Raw genomic sequence first — 21,859 nt, 5'->3', positions numbered from 1 at the left:
CATTACTTACTACCCAACTGAATATTTCTTAGGGCCACGTGAAATAAAGCTCATTCAATATTTCAGGTCAGCTTCACAAGGTCGGCGCTTGTAGAGACACCAACACAGACCGACCCAGAAACGGACAGAACCTGTCACAGGAACAACAGAGGCGTCACAGGTCTGGTCAGACTCTCAGTGGTTTCAGTGGAGAGCAGCGCCACAGCGCCCTCTGCCGGACGGTAACTGAATTAATGTAAGACTAACAACAGGGCGCGCTCCGTGATTCGGGGACCCCCCGCTCATGATCCTGCCGCCATTTCTACTTCATTCCATTGGTGCCTTCTGAGAACGGGGATGGGCAGCATCCTGCAGGAGCGGGTAGCGCAGCGCTGCGTGGAGAGGCTCTGCATCGGTGACAGGGAGTGGAAGAAGAAAGCTCCGAGAAGCACCAGCAGGCCCAATGTGGCCGGGTGGGTTCCTGACATCATTATTGATATTAGCGATGCTGAACAGCAGGAGGAGGCTGAGGAAGGGGCTGCTGTCTGCTGCTGTCCTGCTTAACGGCTTAACGGCTGCTGTCTGCTGCTGGTCTGACATAATAATAAAATTAAATCCTGGATGCTAGAAGAAAAACACGGATGACGGCCATGTTTTTTTGTTGTTTTTTTCTGGTGTATGTGTAACTGGAATCTAATAATTCACTTCCTCTGGTGCTCTGTAATTTTTAAGGACTAAGATGGGGAGGAGGCAGTCACAAAGGAAGTTTAATCAACCGCAGTGCCCGATCCAGAGTCAGGAAAACAACCATGAGAAGGTGGGTGATCACGGTTACTACTACTACTACTACTACTACTACTACTACTACTGCTACTACTGCTACTACTAATGCTAATAAATAATAACATACGAAGTTAAAATTTTTTTTAGGAAAAACAAAGACTCCCGCATATGTACCCATAAATAAGAGAAGGGTACATTTCTGCCAAAAATACTCAGAAACTGGGAATAAGCTCAGAAATTCTCTAAAAACAAAGAAGAACAAAGATATTTCTGAATTTGCGAGAGAGAAAAAAGTTAGAAATTTTGAGCTTGATCTAGAAAACAAATCGGACACTGAGTTTGAAAAGTCGAACATTTTTGATTTTTGGAAATTTTCAGTTTCAAAAGTCAACAATTTAAAAGTCTTCAAATTTTTGACTTTGGAGCTCAGAAAATTACTTGTTTTGGAAAATTTCTGGGATTAACCTAAAAATGTCAGAGTTTTTGTTGAAAATGTACTCCTTTTACTCTTTGCTTGAAACTGCCTCGCTGACAGCGTCAACAAACTGAAGATAAGCTAACCTCAGAACTTCGATGTTAAAAGATCTGCTCTCATAGCACTTCTAGTTGAATGACCTCTAAACCAGTGTTTCTCAACCTTTTTTGGGCCAGCGCCTCACCTCCCCAGCCTTTATCCAGGTCCTTCATCGTCCCCCACCAAAGAATTTGCAGGCTACTTTGCACTGACTATTATTTTATTGTTAATATTACTATCACTATTGTAGATGTTTTGATTTTATGCTTGTTTCTGTATTTATCATCAAAAATGATTTTCCAGAGAACAGAAAAGCCATATGAATAGAAATTATTTTCACAGGTGTCAACGAAAAATGCAATGAACATTCAAGTTAAAATTTTTAGGCCTAACAGCAGCCAATCAGAGTGGAAAAATATTCTTATTCTGTGTCATTTTCTAGTTGTTAAATMTTCCACAAAATGAGCAGATAAAAGATGTTCAACATGCCAGTTTAAACTTTGAACTATTTGCAAACGACTGAGCTCTGCAGCATTAAACATGGATAGAACTGTAACTACATTAATCATAGCTCTTCTTCTCATCAGTGTTTGTCGGTTTCTGGTGGTGCAGCTCTGTGCTGCCTTCAGGAGAATGGGACATCAGAGTATCATCCATAAAATTTCACCCACATGGCATTTAATGTGCAAACCAGAGCTTTCAGTGGAAAAACAAAAGTTCCAGATCCTTTTAATGCCATACAAATATGAGACAGAAACATGGATTATATCTTTATATAGACCTGTCTATTGATTTATAGATTAATAGTTTTACTGGACAGAAATTACAAAGAACAAATCTGGTTCTTAATCAAATCCTAATGAGTCAAATTGAAAGTGTCATGGAGTCCCTGAACAGCCTCATGACAATAACACTGACATGAAAAATAATATTGAAAAAATAATAAATCTAATTAAAAACATAAATAAGTCATCAGTTCTTTACTGTTATGGTCTGTAAGATATATTTATTCTCAGTACTAGATGTGGTCTCAACAAACCCATGGCACTTCAACAAAATTATTTTACCTTTCATCAGGAAATAGTGTCTGTTTATTCTTGACATACAGTCCTTTGTATTAATTATTGCTCGAATGGTCTTGCCATACCAGTTTATTCCTCTGTATTTACTTTAGTTTCTTAGTTTATTCTTGCATTTTGTTCTTCACTCATTTCCATTTAGTTTCATTTGATTAGTTTTATCCTCTTTTGGTTTATTGCTATGTCCATTTTAGTTTCTTTCCAGTTGCTAGATTTATTTGATCGTTTATTGACCATCAATCTTCACTCATCACCTGCTGCGCCGCCTAATCGTCATGTTTCACATCATGTGTTAATTTTTCACTGTTCAGCGTCGGATTCTATGTTTTTATGCCATAATTCACATCTAGTTCGTCGCTCCGTTTTATGTCCCGCTTCTCCTGTTTCAGAGTTTTGCGCAATGTGAACGTCTTTTTTTTTTTTTAACCCCTAAGGTGCATGGCGGTCAGGAAGTGTATCGATGGGGAAAAGGCAGACTGACATAAACCTTTTAAAACAATGGAAACAATTTCTGCATTCTGATTATTGAAATTTAAAAGTGCTGTGTTGTTCTATCACTCCCGTTTCATACCGGACCACTTACAGCACCGGTGTCAACGCTATAAAATGAACGCTCTCTGTCGTGGTATCAACCATGGAGGGATTTCTTTATTTAAATGGGTTCATTTTTCAGAGGGATACACGGTGAGGGTATCGTGATTTTAGCTACCAGTAGCAGGAGAACGGAGCTGCGCCAAGAAGCTAACAGAAGCTAACAAACACTGAGTAGAAGTAGAGCTGCCATCGATACAGTTGCAGCCAAGCATGATTTAATGTTACACAATACAGTTTTACCAAGTTGCTCAAAGTCTAAACTGGAATTGTTGTGCGTTTACCTTCGACCAAACGCCCCCCAAAGGCATCCCAGCACCCCCCTTTTGTAAAAATGTCTGTCAGCGCCCCCTGCTGTCCTCTGAACGCCCCTTGGAGGGCGGTGCCGCCCACGTTGAGAACCGCTACTCTAAACAGAGCAGCAGGTTCACCCTGTGCAGACTGTAGACTGGGACCTGTTCAGGGTGAACTCTGACCTCTCCAGGGAGAACGTTGCCTCTTATATAATTTCTCAAGCAGAGGAAGGTAAAGCAAATGGATGAAATGATGGTAATGATTTGACGACTCAGTATTGCCGTTTGGGTTTTTGTTTACCTCTAGGGCAGGGGTCCCCAAACTTTTTCCTGAGGGCCACATAACTTTTTCCTTCTCTGGTGGGGGGCCGGAGTCAGTTTGTAACAGAAAAAGTGTGACGATTGCAGGAGTGCCTAAATGTAAAAATATTTTGTTTTCCAGAAAGTGCAATCAAATAACTCTCTCTGGGTTCTTCACAGAAATAATCCAGGAAGAATTATAGTCCGTATTTTCCAAAGAGGGGGGCGGACACCCAAAATTTGAGTCATAACAGTTCAATTAATATCACATTTATTATGGTTGAAAAAGAAAAAGTTGCCAAGATTTAACAGAACTGATTACGGTAGTTTCCGAACGGTAACAGTAACAGTAAAAGTGCTGATCCTTCGTGTCTGCTACAAGCATGTGCTAAATCAGTGGTCCCCAACCTGTTTATTACCGTGGACCGTCAAGACTTGGAAATTTTGTTGCTTAGAGGGTGTGGGGGGACAAACAGTCAGATAAGGCTTCTGCATTTTGGTGTTCCCATTAAATACTGAATATGCCCTATTTGGGTTGTCTTGGCCCATTTATCGCAACCTGTGGGGTTTTCCCTGATTGGGAACGAGAATATGATCTGTTGAATGTAGCAGGTAGCCAATCAAAAAGCGCAGTGACGTAAGAACAGAAGGGAATCCCAAACAGCGGACATATCGCGCAACTGAGAGTCTGGTGGATATCGGAGATGATATGTGGAAATCCATCCATCCATCCATTTTCTTTCACCCTTGTCCCTCAGTGGGGTCGGGAGGGTTGCTGGTGCCCATCTCCAGCTAGCGTTCCGGGCGAGAGGCGGGGTACACCCTGGACAGGTTGCCAGTCTGTCGCAGGGCAACACAGAGACACACAGGACAAACAACCATGCACACACACTCTCACACCTAGGGACAATTTAGAGAGGCCAATTAATCTGACAGTCATGTTTTTGGACTGTGGGAGGAAACCGGAGTACCCGGAGAAAACCCACACATGCACAGGGAGAACATGCAAACTCCATGCAGAAAGACCCCAGGCCGGGAATCGAACCCAGAACCTTCTTGCTGCAAGGCAACAGCTCTACCAACTGCGCCACTGTGCAGCCCCGATATGTGGAAATGTTTATTATTAAATCTAAAAAGTCATTATTGTTTATTCAGTTAAAAATGTTAACTACGAAAAAACACAATCACCTCCAAATCATAGTACAGCAAATAGAGCGGCTGCTCCCGTCGTCTTTCATCCACCGCCTTTTTTTTTATTACATCTTTTATCTCTTAAAATGACTCCACAAACTTTCACTATTGCTTCTACAACATCATCCGTGTTTGCTTATTCTAAATTCCCGCTATGTTGGTTTTTTTTACTGGATTATCCTCTGGAATCGGAATGTTCGTGACTGGAATCGGTTCGTGCCGTGTGGCTGAACACGAACCGATCAAACCTGTTGTACTTTTATCAGCTCTGTGGTCACAGAGGTTTGGAGAATCGGCCGACAATTCTTAAATCTTGCCGTCTAAACCAGACTTAAGACTCACAAGCTCTACTCATCTCCTCTTGACCACTGCCCAAACGCTCTCACTCTGGTCGCTATGGTAACATTTATATATCCCTTCAAAATAAGATACAGAAGCGCCACAAAAACGAACATTTTACTTTCGTGAAAATTTTAACTCACAATAATGACTAACGGGAGCCCTGAGCTTGTTTCTCTGCAACGAGACGGTCCCATCTGGGAGTGATGAGAGACAATAACACCCGAAGTGTTGCTTATATGCACAGTGTGCTTGGTCTCTACGTGGCAAAGCAGCTTGAAGCTTCATTGCCTCATTAGCAGCCGGTCGCCGCATGTTACGCAGAGCGGGCTTGTAATGTGGGACTAACCTACCGGTCCGGGATAAATCCATTCTCCTGTCTCTTCTCTGGGCCTTTTCCCCTTTGCAAAGAAACTTTCYAAAGACATCTGATCTGTTWCTTACTCATTTTGCTGCTTGTGGGCTCAATGTTGGCGCACAAGTAACCAGACTTCCAATGATTCACTTCATGCTAAAGAGCCCCCTGGTGGTTGAAGAAAAATCCACATATAAACGGCTTGTAATCCGGAAAATACGGTAGATGAAAAAAAATCTAAATGCTCTCTGGTATTGTTCAGGGGGCCGGACCAAATGTGGAGGCGGGTCGGATCCGGCCCGCGGGCCGTAGTTTGGGGACCACTGCTCTAGGGAATCTTGGAGGTCCTTCTTTATGTGCGGAGTCTGTTTTATTTCCCTTGAATGCCTGTCTTTGCATACTCCAGTGTTCTCCTGCCTTTAGACGTTGGGCTAACTGGCCCCTGTAACTTATCCATTTAGATCTTTAGATCCTGTCATAAGAAACTTGTTGGTCTAATTGAAAAGTTACTTCAAACCTAAATTTGTCAGTGGTCTGAGTTATTTGGGACTTTTCTGTATATTCACAGAAACCACAGAGAAGGAAACACAAGTCTAACACTTCCCCGACCAAATGCAGCGCTCCACTGTACAGGTGAGGCAATAGTTGGATTATATTTTGTTATTCTGCCTTTGGCTGTTTAGCTGATCAGCCTTCCTGTTTCCAGCAGCGCTCAGGGAACCTCCATGCTTTATCCAGCTGCCTCTGAGGAAGACAGGATGAAGATCAAGGTGTCATCGGCCACTGAGAACAGGAAGCACACACACACAGGGCTGAGGGCGAGCAAACACACAGCAGCCCTCCTGGACCACGGCCTGCCTCATCCCAGTCCTGACCAGCAGGAGGAGCTCTCCCCCCAGGAGGACAGTGACACAGACTTGTCAGAGTTAGAAAGACTCCCCCTGTCTTCCCGTCCCCTCGCCCCGCGACTGGAGCTCAGGCCCGAGGTGGTGGAGGATGGAGACGCCCCGTCTCATTGCCGGACGGTCAGAGGAGGGGACTTCCCAGACTTCCTCCCTCCACCGTTCAATTCATGGAGCCTCAGTCAGCTGGCTGTTTTCTACAACATGGAGGGCAGAGGGGCCTTCCGACTCCGGCCCGTGGGCCCCTTGGAGCGGTACCTGGAGAGGTTGCTGCAGCTGGAGTGGCACCAGATCCAGACAGTTCAGGCGGAGCATGGGACGCAGGACGTACCAGGAGGGACGTCCAGTTGCCAGAGGTCCAGCACTGCGGCTCCAGCCCCGACTCGCCTCAGCTCTCCCAAATGCATCCTGCAGTGCCAGCGTGGCTTCCCTCTCTCCTTCCTGTCCTCACTAGCCGGACACTCCGCCCTGCTGGCCGGCGGTACTAGTGGTCTGTGCCGGATCTGCTCCTCCAGCTGTAGCACATCATGCTGCCACTCCACCCACAGTCACAGCCATCTGTCCAGACTGAGTCTGGATGGCAGCAGAGGGCCCCTGCCGCGCCCCAAAAGGAGCTATAGTGAGAGCCGGGTCCACTCCTCAGACAGGAGGCTCAGAACCCAGAGATCCATCAGCCCCACCAGCGCCAACAGCTACCTGAAGAGGATGCAGGCTTCAGGAAACATCCGGAATCCCATCCAGGCTGGTCCAGGAAGGACCCATTCCTCTGATAGGGGCCGTGATGAGCCAGACTCGACAGCGGGAGTTCTAAGGAAGAGGACTCACAAGCTCTCCGAACAGAGGAGAGGTGGAGGGAAGCACTTAAACAGGTCAGAGACGAGCCGGAGCAGTTCTGAGAGCAGAACAGGAAGAGAAGAGCGGGACAAAGTCGCTGGCTGGACGGAACAGGAAGTCACTGGACTTAGTGTTTGTTTACCTGGTTCCAGACATCCCCGCGTCCAGAGGCCGAGCAGGTCCAAACAGGTTGAATTTGTTACATGACAGCTCACATACTGCCATCAATTAGAGACCTGATCATCTCCGGATGATCATTCAGATGATCAACATGTCTGTTTCAGCTGCAGAAATTATTTAATGACTCATTTTTAGCATCCTCACAAACACAACGTGATGTTTGTTGAATGTTTACATGAACATCAATGGAAGATGGAGGTGCTAAAGGTCTAGTTGTTCTTTTTTAAAATATGTTTTTATCCATAAGCTACACTGCCTTACAAAAGTATTCATACCTCCTGAAGCATTTTATATTTTGTCACATTGCACAAATAAGCAAAATGTGTCTTTGTGGCACCAACACAAAGCAGGGACGATATCTTTGTTTTTTTCAATCATGGCACGTGTGTGTGTGTGTGTGTGTGTGTGTGTGTGTGTGTGTGTGTGTGTGTGTGTGTGTGTGTGTGTGTGCGCGTTTGTGTGTGTGTGTGTGTGTGTGTAGGAACCTCACTCAGCATTTCATAAAAGCATTGTGGGTCATCTTTGTTTAAGTTCTTCTCGTTTATGTTACTGAAAATATGTTCTCAAACTCATCCTTCAGGCGTTCAGGCTTTCATGTAGTACATGCGCTACAAGCCAGCCAGGTACAAGCTCAAACTGTGGGTGGTGTGCGACGCCCACTCGAGCTACGCGTGTAAGATGCAGGCGTACACGGGCAAACAGGACAAAAGCTAAGTATTATTAATAATAAGTGAATCAAACGCTGATCTAGTGTATAAAATCGTACACTTTTTTAAGGAAACAGTCCTTTTAAAGTTTGTAATTTAATAATTTTATCAGTATTTTATTGAACCTGTTCATATCATTTTGATTTGGTTGGATTATTCATAAGAGAAGATGAAATTATGTATGTGTGTTGTAATAAATACCACAATGTCTTTATAAAACAAAAATAAGGAGGTGTTCTAGTGTTGTTATTCCTCTTCTCTTCATTGAAATGTACCCAGAGTATCTATGTCCATAAGTCAGTCAAATAAGGTCTATAATAGAAGTTGGCGAGCCAGCTAGGAGCAATAGATGGAAAATCTCTGACAACCAAACTTCCATTTGGTTTATTTTTGTTAGTCATTTTCTGCCATTGCACAGCTGTTGGTTGCTAAGTGATATACTATTTTATAATGTATGCAGTACAAGAAAACTGTACTGATATGAAGAGTTTGTATGCATTGAATGAATTACAACAACGGCAACATTACAGACGTTTGTAATCCTTTTAAGTGTGTTAAAGTTTTTAGAGTAAGACACAGGGATACTGATGATCAAATTACAGAAGTTTATTCCTTTTAGGTGTGTTATAGTTTACAGAGTGAGACACAGAGGGATATGGATGATCAAATTACAGAANGTTTATTCCTTTTAGGTGTGTTAAAGTTTACAGAGTGAGACACAGAGGGATATGGATGATCAAATTACAGAAGTTTGTATTCCTTTTAGGTGTGTCAAGGTTTTTAGTGTAAGACACAGACGGATACTGATGATCAAATTACAGAAGTTTGTATTCCTTTTGGGTGCTAAAGTTTTCAGAGTAAGATACACAGGGCATAGTGCTGCTGTTAAATCTCTGGTAGGGTGTGAATCTGAAGAAGATGTTATAAAGTTGATTTCAAAGATTCCACTGTATCTTTCCAGCATTCTGTGGGCGTGCAGAGAGCGCTAAATCTCCAAAGAAAATGTTATCGTCATTTATCTCACGTAAACAAAGTGCCAGTTCGGACTCAGAAAATGAACCAGTTTGTGATCATAGTGGGGCACTCTTATTACCAAGACTGCCTTTGAAGAAAAATTATATGGTTTTATTTGAAACCAATTCTAATGAAAAAGAGAACAGAAGAGACTCCAAGCCTAGTTACCCAGTCTCTCATTGGACAATGATATTCACTCCAACTAAAGTCGAAAAGATCAAGATCATTGTGGAGCATGTCATAAAAAGCAATATACATTTTGCTCCAAGTCACACCTTATTATGGTGGAGGGGTTTGAGTGTCCCACTGATCCTAAGAGCTGTGCTGTCAGGGGCTTCATGCTTCTGGTAGGTCCAAGAAAGACAGGTCCTAGGTGAGGAACCAGACAAAGTGCAGCCCAACAACCCCTTATGACGAGTAAACCCAATGGAAATAGTGTTCCCTCGCCCGGATGCGGGCCACTGGAGCCCCACTCTGGTGTCAGGCCTGGTGGACGGGCTTTAATCAATGGAGCCCAGCCAGGCACAGCTCAAAGAGGAAACATGGGTTTCCCTTCCCATGGGCTTATCACCTGTAGAAGGGGCCAAAGAGGTCAGGCAGGAGAAGGCATACTTGCTGCCCCCCATCTTGGAGCCTGTACTTTGGGGATTATCCCGGTGAAAGAGAGGATAACGTTTAGGTCTTCTTGTGAGACCTGAAGAGGTGTGGTTGGGTGATGGGTGAACAGTGGTGGGGGATGATGCCAGTCAGACCTGGCAGGCCCACATGTATTATGAGAGCCTGCTGGGAACCTCTGGTAGAGTCTCCCATGAGACGCAGCTTCAACTCCCACCTCTGGCAGATCTTTGTTCCGGGGGACCGTGTTCCTTCTTGGCTGGATCAATCTCCACTCCACCCACCTTTGTCATTATGTCCTTGGTGAAGACAATTCACCCACCTTGCCTGCTGGTGGTGGCCTGTACAAGTACAAAACCATTTACCATATCATTTACAGGAGACAAACCAATTAAAATGGTTCATGATAATAAAATCAAAGATAAATAGTAACACCTGCTTTTCTTTTGGATGAAACTAAAATAAAAAATACATCTCGGTCATCACATTCACACATTGTCTGACTGAAAAAATAACAGTTTTGTTTTCTATGTATGGATCAACAAGTTCTAGAGTTGTTATTCTTTTGTGATGAATACAGTGTTACAGGCTGTCTGGAGGTTGGACCTTAGCTCTGTCCTCCCCCAGGATCCAACCCGCCAACAGTGTTATATAAACCTTTGTGAGGTTTGCAGGAGACACACCTGGAGTCTGCAGATTACCTGAGACACGATGAAGATTGTTCTGTTCTACCTGATGTTGCTGCTGGTCGGATCCGTGTCCACGGATCAGCCAGCTGAGTCGAAGGACCATGGGTCTTCTTCAGAGGAAATCCATGAGGTTTTGAGAGAGATGACTGCCTCACTGACCAAACTGAAGTGTGAAGTTGATAACTTAAAAGAGGAGAATGCAGGTATGCTGTTAGTTTCTTTGATATTGTTATGGGAAAAATTGACAAATGTACAGATTCAATTCAATTCAATTCAATTAAGAAATGCTTTATTAATTCCAAAAGGAAATTACAAAATTACATGTTGTCATAACTCAGGTTGAGACCCAGTGGGGATTTTTGAAAAGCATGACTTTGATTTCATTCACATAACCAATTTTGAACTGCAGAGGGATGCCTGTAGAGAACGATGTCATCTGCATGAAGGTGAAATTTAGCTGTGGACATTTTTTCCCCAATATTATTGATGGTTAAAAACCAGCAAACAGATATATCACCATGGCAAAATCTACAACACATATTAATATCAGTTTGTCAACATATAAAACTGAGAATTTTTTTGTCTTTTGAACTGAACCTTAACATGGTTCCCAGAAAAGTTTAACGTTTTAGAAAATAGAACCGATTTCTGTTTTATTTTGTTTTTCAGACCAAGAAACCAAGCTGGAGGCTGAGATCAACAAGCTGAAGGACCAGCAGCAAAGTGACCTTTGAAAATCATCTTCACTCTTCAGCAGAAATATGAAAATACATTCAGGGGTTTTAGGACACATACAGAATTATGCTTATCCTTTTAGATAAACATTGTTTTGTTTTGATGATGGTTTCTTTGAGACAATGACAGAAATCTAAACAAAATGTWTTTTTTTTCTCTGAGAATTGAAACCGATTTGTGTTTTTTGTTTTCAGAGCAAGCAACAAAGTTGGAGAGTCAAGAGGCTGAGATCAAAAAGCTGAATGGGAAACTGGAAGGTAACCTTTGAAAATCATCTCCAACSTCTAGCAGAAATATAAAAATACATATATGAATTCAGCTTCTGGTCATTTTAAAAATGTCTTGGACATTTAGACATAAATTTGAATTAATCTGTTTCTCTCAGGCACTCAGGTGGCTTTCTCAGCTTATTTGTCTCAAACTACTGTCACTCTTGGACCCTTCAACACTTTCACTACTCTGGCCTTCAAGATTGTGATGACAAACATTGGAAATGCCTACAATAAAGAAACAGGTAATATCAGTTAGTCCTTCTGATGCTGCAAATATTCATTTCCATCTAAGGCATCAACTAATGTTCTGCAGGTATTTTCACTGCACCTGTGAGAGGAGCCTACCACTTTGAGCTRCATGTAGGCKKAYMTGGAGRTTCAAATCCTGTTGGAGCTGTGATTACCAGAAATGGAGTGAGAACATTCRTTGCATATGAGMATCAGACAAATGGTTTCTCAAGTTCCTCTAATAGTATTACACTGAATCTGGAGGTGGGAGACCAGGTTTCTGTGAGTCTTTKKCCTGGARCAAAATTGTTTGATAATGAAAATAACCACTCAACCTTCAGCGGTCATCTGCTGTTCACCATGTGAGGAGGAAACAGTTGATCTGATCTGAGTGTTTCTGCTTCTGTCATAAATCAGTAAACCCAACGAATGTTATACTTATCCAATCATCTCCAATCAAAAATAAAACTAACATTGCATCTTGAATCTATTCTGATATGTCTAATCAACAGATTCTATTGAATATGTTTTTACAGCAGGTCTTATAGTCATCAGAAGGAATCGCAACTATTCATCAAACTTTATGTTGGACAGCAGCTGTTTAGTCAAATCTGTGTCTAAAAGTTGTAATTTCACTTCTAAATCAGAAAAGAGGGTTGTCTTATAAACATTGCCAATGGAATTTTGCTGGTGGAATGAAGATTAATAATAATAATAATAATAATAATAATAATAATAACAAAAGAAATAACATATTTTGATGACTAACTGATTCACCATTCAAAGTATTTTGAAGGATTTTGAATCCTTCAAAATACTTTTAAAGGATTCAAAAGTATTTTCCCATTTAAATGACGTCCCTCTGAGGGTTTCTTGTGGTCTAAGTCCTTCTGGCCAAAGGCTGATGGTGTTTCTACAGAGTTATAATAAATCCACCAGCTGGATGTTTAGAGGTTGTTGAAGATGTTGCTTCAATCTGTCTGGATTCTGTTGATTCCTTTAAAAGACTGCTAAATATTATTTTTGATTCATTTAGTTTTGATTTTTGTGCTATGTTGATTGATTTGCMTTCTGATTAATATTCTGTGCTAATATTACAGTAAATCACTTTGTGGTTCTTGGCTTGAGGGAGCTGTAATAATAAATAAACATTCTTTATCCTGAAGCTTAAGTTGATTGTGTTCAGTTTAGTAGGGGGGGAGAGAAATACGTTTTTATTGAATTGATACCACATTTTGCTCTAATCACTAACATCAGGAACTGGCAGCTGCTTTGATACTGAAGTTGGCTTCTGGTTCATAAGAACTGGAGGTTTTGACTCAGATGTGACCCAATTTTATCATCGCCTAATGGGAGTAATCAGGGTGTTCCTGGTGCCCGTCTGCAGCTTTCCTGAGGGAATGCGTYCAACTTACTGCACAAAACATTTCACAGAAAGTGTCATGATTTGGGGAGGTGAAATTGTTAGCATCTTGTTTAGAAGAAATCTCAGAGTGCCCTGTCTGAGGACACATTTTGATCATTAAATTAGGTGTTATGATCAGTTACTCAGTACTTGAGAAGTTTATCAAATATCATTTTACACTTGCTTAATTAAACATGTTTAAGGTATCCTACTCTGATTGGAGTACAATTTTGGAGTACTTTATGTAGGAATGATTGCTCTTTGGAACACAATTTTTTTTTTTTTGCTGGGTATAGTTGCCTTAATTTATAAGTCATTTGAAAGGAAAGTGGGTTATGAGAAAGGAGGAAGACATGCGGCCTACAACCACCCCCACGATGACTAAGGCCTCAATATGTGGGTTGTGCTTTGCCCCTGGGCCATCACAGCACCCCCTCTGTATCATTTAAAAAAAAAAAAAAACACTCCCATAAATATTGTTTATCGCTGCAGCGGCCTGTCACTTTGACCGGCGGAGGCTCTGCGTTCAGTAGGGAGGAAGTGAGGTAACAAAATGTCTTTGAGGTGGATTTATTTGGGCGCTCCTGGTCACCATTACACCAACACCCTTCTCCAGTGAAACAAAGCAGCTTACATTTACACCTGAGGCAAGTTCCAACACTTACACCAGGTAAAGGAGTGATAAAAAAAAGACAAACAAGAAACAAACACTACTTACACAAACCTAACAAACAATAAATGATCAAAATATTTACATGCATGCAAATGATTAAAACTAACTACTCTAAGGTCAATCAAAAAGTAAATGCACTAAATATAAATCTCAGAGTATTACCCCTCTTAATGGAAAATGGTATGCTCCAGGAGCATTTGTCTCCCTTTCTGCTCCACCTGGCTGAGACACACCCAGAAAGGCAAGTACTCAAACAGTTAACTCAAATTGAACCAATCTAAATCAGAAACAAACTGACATTTCCCCCCCACATTCTCTGAACAGGAAAGATGGCCAGTCTCCCTACCCAAAAAGAATGTTTACTAAATGTCACAATGCAACTGAAATGAAGAACTATTACAAAACACATTTGGACTGTAAATAAATAACCTAATATAAATAATCAATATGGGATGAAACCCCTGGTCTCCATCACACGGCCATCCCGCCCCATGAAAGTAGGGTGACACGCCGTGGTGGGCGTCCCTTATTTTGATTTCTGAAAGGTGGCAACCCTAGTATGTGGCGATTTTGAATGTTTTGTGTCACTGCCGTATTCAACCAGAATAGGATGCATTCAGGTGAGGCTTGTTTGATAAAAACACTTACTTTTACTTAAGCTAACATCCTGCACTAATAACGTGACAATCATCAGCATTAGCACCTTTATAAAAGCAGAACCTTTTCATGAAGCCCACATTTCTGTGTTGAAATATTTTTAATGGTCTGGTGTAATATTCTAATCTTGAATGTCATGTTTTCAACACCACCAGTTGTAAGCTGAAAATCATCTTAGCTAACAGAAATAAAGGTTGGAAAACATCTGTGTAGAATGAATCTATACAATGTTTCACTTTGTGAACAAAGTTACTTAAATAAATGAACTTGGATAATGTTCCAATTTATTAAATATGATTTTATGTTCAATCATATTAAAAGCAATGTCTCGTGAGGTGACGGTTCCACCCTCCTGGCCAGTAGATGGCGGTAATGAGCCTCTGATTGCCGAACGCCAGTGTTTGACCGGCTCTGTGGAGCGGTGTGAATAGTTTCAGGCCGGACGTATTTTTGGAGCTACACCGCCAACATGGACGCTGGTTCTCAGCGTGTTTTACAGTATTTAACAGAAGTTGAAGAGGCAGCTGAGGATGTTCTCACTGCTAAACAGCAGGTACCGGAAACGCGAGGAGATAAAACGAGAATTCGTTTATCACAGAGGACAGACTCATTTCAACTAATCTTTTTACTTAAGCTAACATCCTGCACTAATAACGTGACAATCATCAGCATTAGCACCTTTATAAAAGCAGAACATTTACAGTTTTGGAGCTATGTCATGATATCAAGTCGGAAAGACATCGGCAGTGATGCTGTTGTTGACACCTTTCACTAGCATTGTTTTTCAATTTTAGCTTAAAATACAGAAAGGTTCCAGGTGAGCATCGGTAGGTCTTTGTTAGCTTGTGGTGTTAGCATTCCGGACAGATCAGTTAAAGACCCTGAACCTGGATGACTGAACGCGTTTGTAGGAGCAAACTTCGGGCCAGGCAGCAGGGACACATTTCTGTTTTTGGGACTATTGGGACCAAAGTGGGGGCATTTGACACGAATAGAAAACAACGTGGACTCCACTGTATATAGATGATTGCTGAGTGAAATGACGGTTCATGTTTCAGATCATAGACCTGGACATGAAGCGGAACAGGAACAGGGAGGCGCTGAGCGCTCTGAAACATGACATGGCAGACACAGGTCAGTCATTGTTGCTTTCCCCACTTCCAGACACACACTCTTGGCTCAGACAGTGTAACATTAGAGACATATGCTCAGGTAAAGATGGTGTGAAAGTGTTTTGTCTTTACAGCGATGTCTGCTGTTGTTTACAGAAAAAGTCAAGGTGTGCTTTGGGAACATGTTCCTCAAGTTCCCCAAATCCAAAGCAAGAGAGATGATCCAGAAAGGCAAACTTCTAAAATATGTAAAAATATTCAATTAATGAAAAGGCGAAAAAAAAAAATCTCTAAACTGTTTCCTCTCCTGTAGATCAGGAGCAGCTTGACAAGGAGATCAGCGATCTTCGTAGAAGCCTGAAGGCAAAAGTCAACTGTCTCAATGAGATGCAAGGTATAAATACGTGTTTGTGTATAAATGTGTAAATAAGCAGGAGCTTCACCAGACTATGTCTATCTTCCAGCTGTTTTATGTGTCTGAAATGATCATGCTGAGTTTTATTTATTCATGTTTTCAGGAAACCCTGAGCTCATAGGCTACAACCTGTCTCCACTGTCCGCTGAAGAATTGAAAGCTATTAACAGCCTCCTGAGGAGGTGACCTGCTGGAGCCACGTTTCTCTTCACTGCTCTGGCAAACAGACGGCCAGATCCAAGAAATCCTGCAGTGAATATGTGTGAAAATGTTCCTACGTGTGTCCTCCAGGTTAAATACTTAGCAACAGGGCAGCAGAGCCCAAGGCTTCAGGGCTCATAACCAGCCAGAAGCCTTGGACTGGACACTTTTTTAGGACTGTTGCGGCCTTGATACTGAATTTAAGAATGTATTTTTTGAGTTTATTGGCTAGAACCTCTTTTTATTCCCCACATTCTGATTAAAAACAGAATTAATGTAAGAGTTTCTGAGTGTCCACGTCCATCTTTAGACCACAGATTTTCCTCGAAATTGTCTTACCTTGAAAAAACAGTGAAAGTTTATTTAGTTTGCCGATTTCTGGAAAGCCACGTCCAGCTCAAGGATGCTGCATCCCTCAGGTCCTGTGTCAGAACTTTGCTGGGTTATTGAAGCAGCTTTCTTAAAGAACTTCTTCAGTTGTAAGGAGCTTTGTATGCCTTTTCCTGTTGTATGTGTGTAGCCTGGTTAAATAAACCAACCCCTTGTTCTACGCTTTGCATCGTTCAGAGAATCTGGGCTCTCAGCTGTTGAGAAACAATAGCTTCCTATATGCATGTGGCCAGGCTGCACAGTGGAGTAGTTGGTAGAGCTGTTGCCTTGCAGCAAGAAGACTCTGGGTTCGATTCCCGGCCCGGGTCTTTCTGCATGGAGTTTGCATGTTCTCCCTGTGCATGTGTGGGTTTTCTCTGGGTACTCTGGTTTCCTCCCACAGTCCAAAAACATGACTGTCAGGTTAATTGGCCTCTCCAAATTGCCCCTAGGTGTGAGTGTGTGTGTGCATGGTTGTGTGTCCTGTGTGTCTCTGTGTTGCCCTGCGACAGACTGGCGACCTGTCCAGGGTGACCCCGCCTCTCGCCCGGAACGTTAGCTGGAGATGGGCACCAGCAACCCTCCCGACCCCACTGAGGGACAAGGGTGCAAGAAAATGGATGGATGGATGGATGTGGCCTCTGTTGAGCTTATAGATTTTAAATTTCGCTAACGCTTTCCCTTGACGTTTGCAATTTCCCAACTCAATGAAGCTTGTTGGAAATTGGCTCTCTCATTAAAAACTTGTCATGCTTTTAGACAATTCGCATTTCTTTTGTCTCTCCAACCTTGCTGTAGACTTAAGATAATAAACCTTTAATGCCTGAATAAGTTGAAAGTCAGGGTTAAGTGGTTGGAAGTTGGCCAAAAGACTCCTCCTCATTCCACATGTAGCCACTGGCTACCAGTCTGGAGCTTCTTTATACAACTTTCAGCTGCTGGACTCAAAACATCTAATTACAACTACCCAAGTAACTTAAAACATGTCATTGTAAAAGCTCAAGCTAATCATTGGGGTAAAACCTTTTCACCTTTTCTTCCCATATGAAGAATTAATTTTGGCCAGAAGGGGGCAGTGCAGGTGAACCCGTCTCCCTCTCGCCGATGTACGTTTGAAAACGGGTTTCATTTGACAGTAAAAATTTAAGTCAAACTTTTTCTTGAGCATTATCTAACTTTGCATTATAATGCTGCTGCGTGACATTATGTTAATGAGAAAGGTTGGATTGTTTTTCTTTTCGAGGCGCACCACACACTCCTCCAGTCAGGTACTGATATGGTGTGTTGTCCTTTGGGGGAGGGAGAAGATGAATACAAGTACTGCAGCATCTGACATGATGACACAAACACCCTGAGGCATCGAGATGAGGGAAGGGCTGATGACACAGGAGTACATACTCTGTGTGTGTGTGTGTGTGTGTGTGTGTGTGTGTGTATGAGAGAGAGAGAAAGGAAGTGTTTTCAGCTTTCGCTCTCGACAGACTTTGGTTGCGTGCCACAGTTAGAGCTGAAACCAGGCCGTTGTGATGAGTTTGTGAGTCAAACGATGGGAACCTGCTGATCGTCTCAAAAGTCAGACGAGTGCCACACAAGACACTCAACATCATGTTCTTTTTACTGATGACTTACGCTGCAGGCATCTTGTTTACCTCTGATAAACTAGAGGACTGACGAGCTAATAATAATGCTGATGTAGACTAGCTGAATGCAGAGTGAGGCTGTATGGAAGGCCGGACCTGGACCCAGAAAGCTGTGATGCTGCTAACAGACTAACAGGCTGTAGGAAACAGGTGCAGCAGCTGTCAGTCTCAGAGAGGGAACTTCAATTTATCTGCTGCTTAGCTGAGGATGATGAACGTGCGCATGTGGCAACTGCTCCTTCCTGCTGGGAGACTCAAACTGTTTAATGACTTTCAAGAGTAGAGATCTCATTTCGTTGTCACTCCCGTGTCACAGGAGAGCAGAATTTAAGGAGTGATTTATCAGGGCTGACTGGCTGTATGTGGTAATCTCACAGTGGTAGTAGGAGTCAAACAGGAGTAAGGGATTTTTGAACGTGGGATAGGTGGGTGGGGTTGAGCAGACCGGGTGACAGACATTTAGATGACTGTGTACGACTGCGCTGCGTTCTTCCCCACTTTCCCCTGTGGCTCTTCACAGCGCGACGCACTGGAACAAGACACTTCTCCACAGCCTGACACTGTATGGACACTTGGTTTAAAAGATAAGAACTGCCTTTGGAGTGGAACAGACATCTGAGTCTTTAATTTAAAAATGTTCAGATTCACTTTCCTGCAGACCTCAGATACAGAGAGGTGAAGGCGAGTGCAGATGTGTGATACAGCTGCATCATCTTTCATCTAAAGTACTGATAAGTTTTTTTTTCTGTTTTTCAAATGAGGTGCAGAGACAGATTTCAAACAGGAAACAGCCTTAACCTGAAGAAGGACTCTGCTGTATTCAAATACTTACTTACATGAAGTTGTGACACCCCAAGGCCTTCAGCTAAAAAGTAGCTATGTGAAATGTTTCAATACCAACAACAAACAAATGAGTAAAAGTAAAGAGTGTAGTGAAGAATGGCTGCAGCCAGGGCCTTGCGCTGTCCTGTATTGTATTTATGAAACTGTTTTAGCTCGGTGTCATCACTCCCAGGGTTGATTCTGACAGCATGAGCTTAATGTGGAGATCAAATGAAGCCAACAATACCAACATGGTGGAAAGCAGGTCCAGCAGCTGGTAAACATTCCGTTGGTTAATGTCAGGTATGCTTCCTGGAAGAAAGACGGGAAGGAAAACAAACTTTAATGAGGTAAGATGTTCTTCAGAGGGTCAACATCACTTTGTCATGTCTTACTCACTTTCACTATGTGATCATTTGTTTAAGAAAAATGAAAGAAATATACAGTAGTCAAGTTCAGTCAAACCTTTTTCCTTGTGTATTTTCCTTTTTACATCAGTAGCGTAGATATTTGTAGAGCAAATATCGTTGCACACTTGAAATGAAACAAAACTAACAAGTAATTTTTCAGCAATGTATAGGAGCTTGTTTTAAGTGTAATTCCTTAATATTGATGAATGATTACTAGTTCCATTGGCAGATTATTTCACTTATAACAAGAAATGTTTCCCACGTTATAAGTGAAATAATCCGCCAGTGGAACTAGAACTTTGTTATCAATATTAAGGAATTATTGACTGAAAACAAGCTCCTATATATTGCTGAAAAATTACTTTTAAGTTAGTTATGTCTTATTTCAAGTGTACTAAGATATTTGCACAAGAAACTATAGTAAAAATACTTAAGATTTTGTGTTTTTGCAGTGCATACACACAGACACAAAGCGGAGAAGTACGGGTAAAGAAATGGCAAGTAATCATACCAATCAGATGGTAATATGTTTAATGATTTGCAGTGGCCAGAGCTGGATAGTAACTTCTTATGTGGGGCAAAGTAAGAGAGTTCAACTAGGACTACAAAAGCATCACTTCAGGGTTCTTTTCAATAAATTATATATAAACAAAAGGGTCAACGATCTCCCGAAGTCACAGATTCAGTCAAGGAGAGGCTGAACAGACGGTGCTCTATAATGCTTTCATAAAACATCAATTTGGCAGTCATCGGCAAAAAAATGAATGCGTAGGTCAGGACTTTTAAATGCAACAGAAAGAGGAAATAATAGTAACAATAATAAAAAAAAGTAGTGGACTGAGAAAAGAATCTGGTGGTACTCAGATTGATTGCTTATGGGGCCCAAAGTCCAGGCCCCATGAGAAGAAGTGCTGTTTTGGGGTTCAGGCTCAGGTTTAGGAATAAGCTGTGAACTGAATTCAGGTTAGGTTTAGGGTTATACATGTACTAGTACTGGTTAGCGTTAAGGTTAGGGTCAGGGGTAAGCTATAGAAATAAAAGAAACATGCATGGAAGTCAACGCAAAGTACCTGTGAAGATAGAAAGACACACTTGTGCACCAGTGTGTCTGTGTCTGTGTGTGCACACTGTAATGACACTAAATGAACAAATAATAAACTGAAATGATCAGATATGAGGAAACAAACGAGAAAGAAGTGACAAAAGCGGAGACACGAACGAAACTAAAAGTCCAAACACGTACGGATCATAAGAAGAAGTCTGGTTTGACACATCTGCTGGCGGGGTTTGTTGTGTTCATCAACACAGAAAACGAAGCTGCTCGACTAGATGGATGGATGTTGCCAGTAAATCATTCCAAAAGACATGATCGGACATGCAGAGTCAGTGGAATGATTTTATTGTTTTCCCCAGCTTTAATTGGAAAGTGTTCCTGGAGAGGAAGCCGCTTCCTCTGCTTCCTGTCAGACGGATGAAGGATCCAACACAAACCCTCCAGTTCATCTCTGCTGCTTATAGACTAGACCTGGTGAAAAAGTTGGGACACCTGCTGTCACTGTCTGCTGAGAAAGCCACAGAAAGAAAGCTTCTCCCTCAGATGAAAGATTTTTCTATTCAGTTTGTAACATTTGGTATTTTACCATTTCTACTGTAGATTTGACTGATTTTTTTTGTTTTACAGTGTGGAAACAACCTCACCACCATTAGACTCAACTTCACTAATCATTACACAGTCAGTTTTTTTTTAAAGCCCATAAATATACAGTGAAGGCCAACAGTTTGGTAGTGACACCAATGTTGCGTTAGCTTTGGACTTCCTGGTTCTTGCACAGAGTTATTAGATTACATTAAGTCACTACAGCAGCTTTATTAGTGAAAAAGGTTTAAATTGCAGCAAAGTTATGAAAAAACAAACAAAAAAACAACCATAACCTTTTATTAGCTAACTTCATGTCAGCATAGTCATGCAAATTACTAGTTTTATTAGTAGCTATTCATAGCCAAAGCAGACCTGTACTGTTGATGCTAATATTTTGTGGATCCCTAGTAATAATTTAAATTATTCTGTATTTCCAAGGATTTTAAAGTCTTTTTTCTTTTCTTGTTGACTTACAAAAGTCCATCCTAAGTTTGCTATTTAATAATTGTTTCTAACTAAAATATATTAGGCAGGTTACTGTAATTTTGGTTCAAACTGATTCTATTCCACAGTTTGTGCTTTAATGCAGGTTAAATATTTTGGTCCCTTTGAGGATTACAAAACAAAGTTTTACCATGGCCTCCTCCGTCAGCCCAGTAGAATTTGTTTCACAAGTGGAGCATTACGGCATTCACAATAATGCTTCTGTTAATAATTCTCACTATATGAGAAGAGTAGAAAACATATTTTATAAACATGTAATAACTGTACAATTAGTTTTTTTTTTATTTCTCTGGGTTAATCTTTTAAAGTTATTTTTTTTATTCTGCTCTCTTTTATAATCTAACCCTATTACCCCAAGTTTACAGCGAGGAAGCTTTTCATATTTTGTGGACCATAATATCCTCCTACACCG

The 21,859-nt window shown here is 41.6% G+C and overlaps 3 protein-coding genes across 4 annotated transcripts; all 3 read left to right on the top strand.

The window, feature by feature from the left end:
* The first annotated feature begins 228 nt into the window (after positions 1–228).
* On the top strand, positions 229–7,626 carry LOC103465494 (protein FAM217B). 2 transcript variants are annotated; one of them, XM_008410388.2, is made up of 4 exons: positions 229–452; positions 712–796; positions 5,993–6,057; positions 6,134–7,626. In XM_008410388.2, exons 1-4 carry the CDS (start codon positions 337–339, stop codon positions 7,365–7,367), a joined length of 1,500 nt encoding a protein of 499 aa, XP_008408610.1. In that variant the 5' UTR covers positions 229–336; the 3' UTR covers positions 7,368–7,626. The 2 variants fall into 2 exon arrangements, with proteins under 2 accessions (XP_008408610.1, XP_008408609.1); XM_008410387.2 differs by having other exon boundaries at positions 6,131–7,626.
* Positions 7,627–8,757: 1,131 nt separating this feature from the next.
* Positions 8,758–12,996, top strand: LOC108166282 (heavy metal-binding protein HIP-like). The gene is made up of 6 exons (XM_017304645.1): positions 8,758–10,568; positions 11,035–11,088; positions 11,295–11,357; positions 11,486–11,614; positions 11,686–11,786; positions 12,988–12,996. The coding sequence occupies exons 1-6, from the start codon at positions 10,388–10,390 to the stop codon at positions 12,994–12,996; spliced, it is 537 nt and encodes a 178-aa protein (XP_017160134.1). The 5' UTR covers positions 8,758–10,387.
* A 1,747-nt stretch (positions 12,997–14,743) lies between these two features.
* pdrg1 (p53 and DNA-damage regulated 1) lies at positions 14,744–16,348 on the top strand. The gene is made up of 5 exons (XM_008410385.1): positions 14,744–14,888; positions 15,394–15,469; positions 15,604–15,678; positions 15,761–15,841; positions 15,966–16,348. Exons 1-5 carry the CDS (start codon positions 14,805–14,807, stop codon positions 16,046–16,048), a joined length of 399 nt encoding a protein of 132 aa, XP_008408607.1. The 5' UTR covers positions 14,744–14,804; the 3' UTR covers positions 16,049–16,348.
* The last annotated feature ends 5,511 nt before the right edge of the window (positions 16,349–21,859 follow it).

Source organism: Poecilia reticulata, linkage group LG5 (genome assembly GCF_000633615.1).
Source record: "Poecilia reticulata strain Guanapo linkage group LG5, Guppy_female_1.0+MT, whole genome shotgun sequence".
NCBI classification, from domain to species: Eukaryota; Metazoa; Chordata; class Actinopteri; order Cyprinodontiformes; family Poeciliidae; genus Poecilia; species Poecilia reticulata.
The sequence above is the reverse complement of the archived record's forward strand: the minus strand, read 5'-3'. Positions and strand labels throughout refer to the sequence as shown.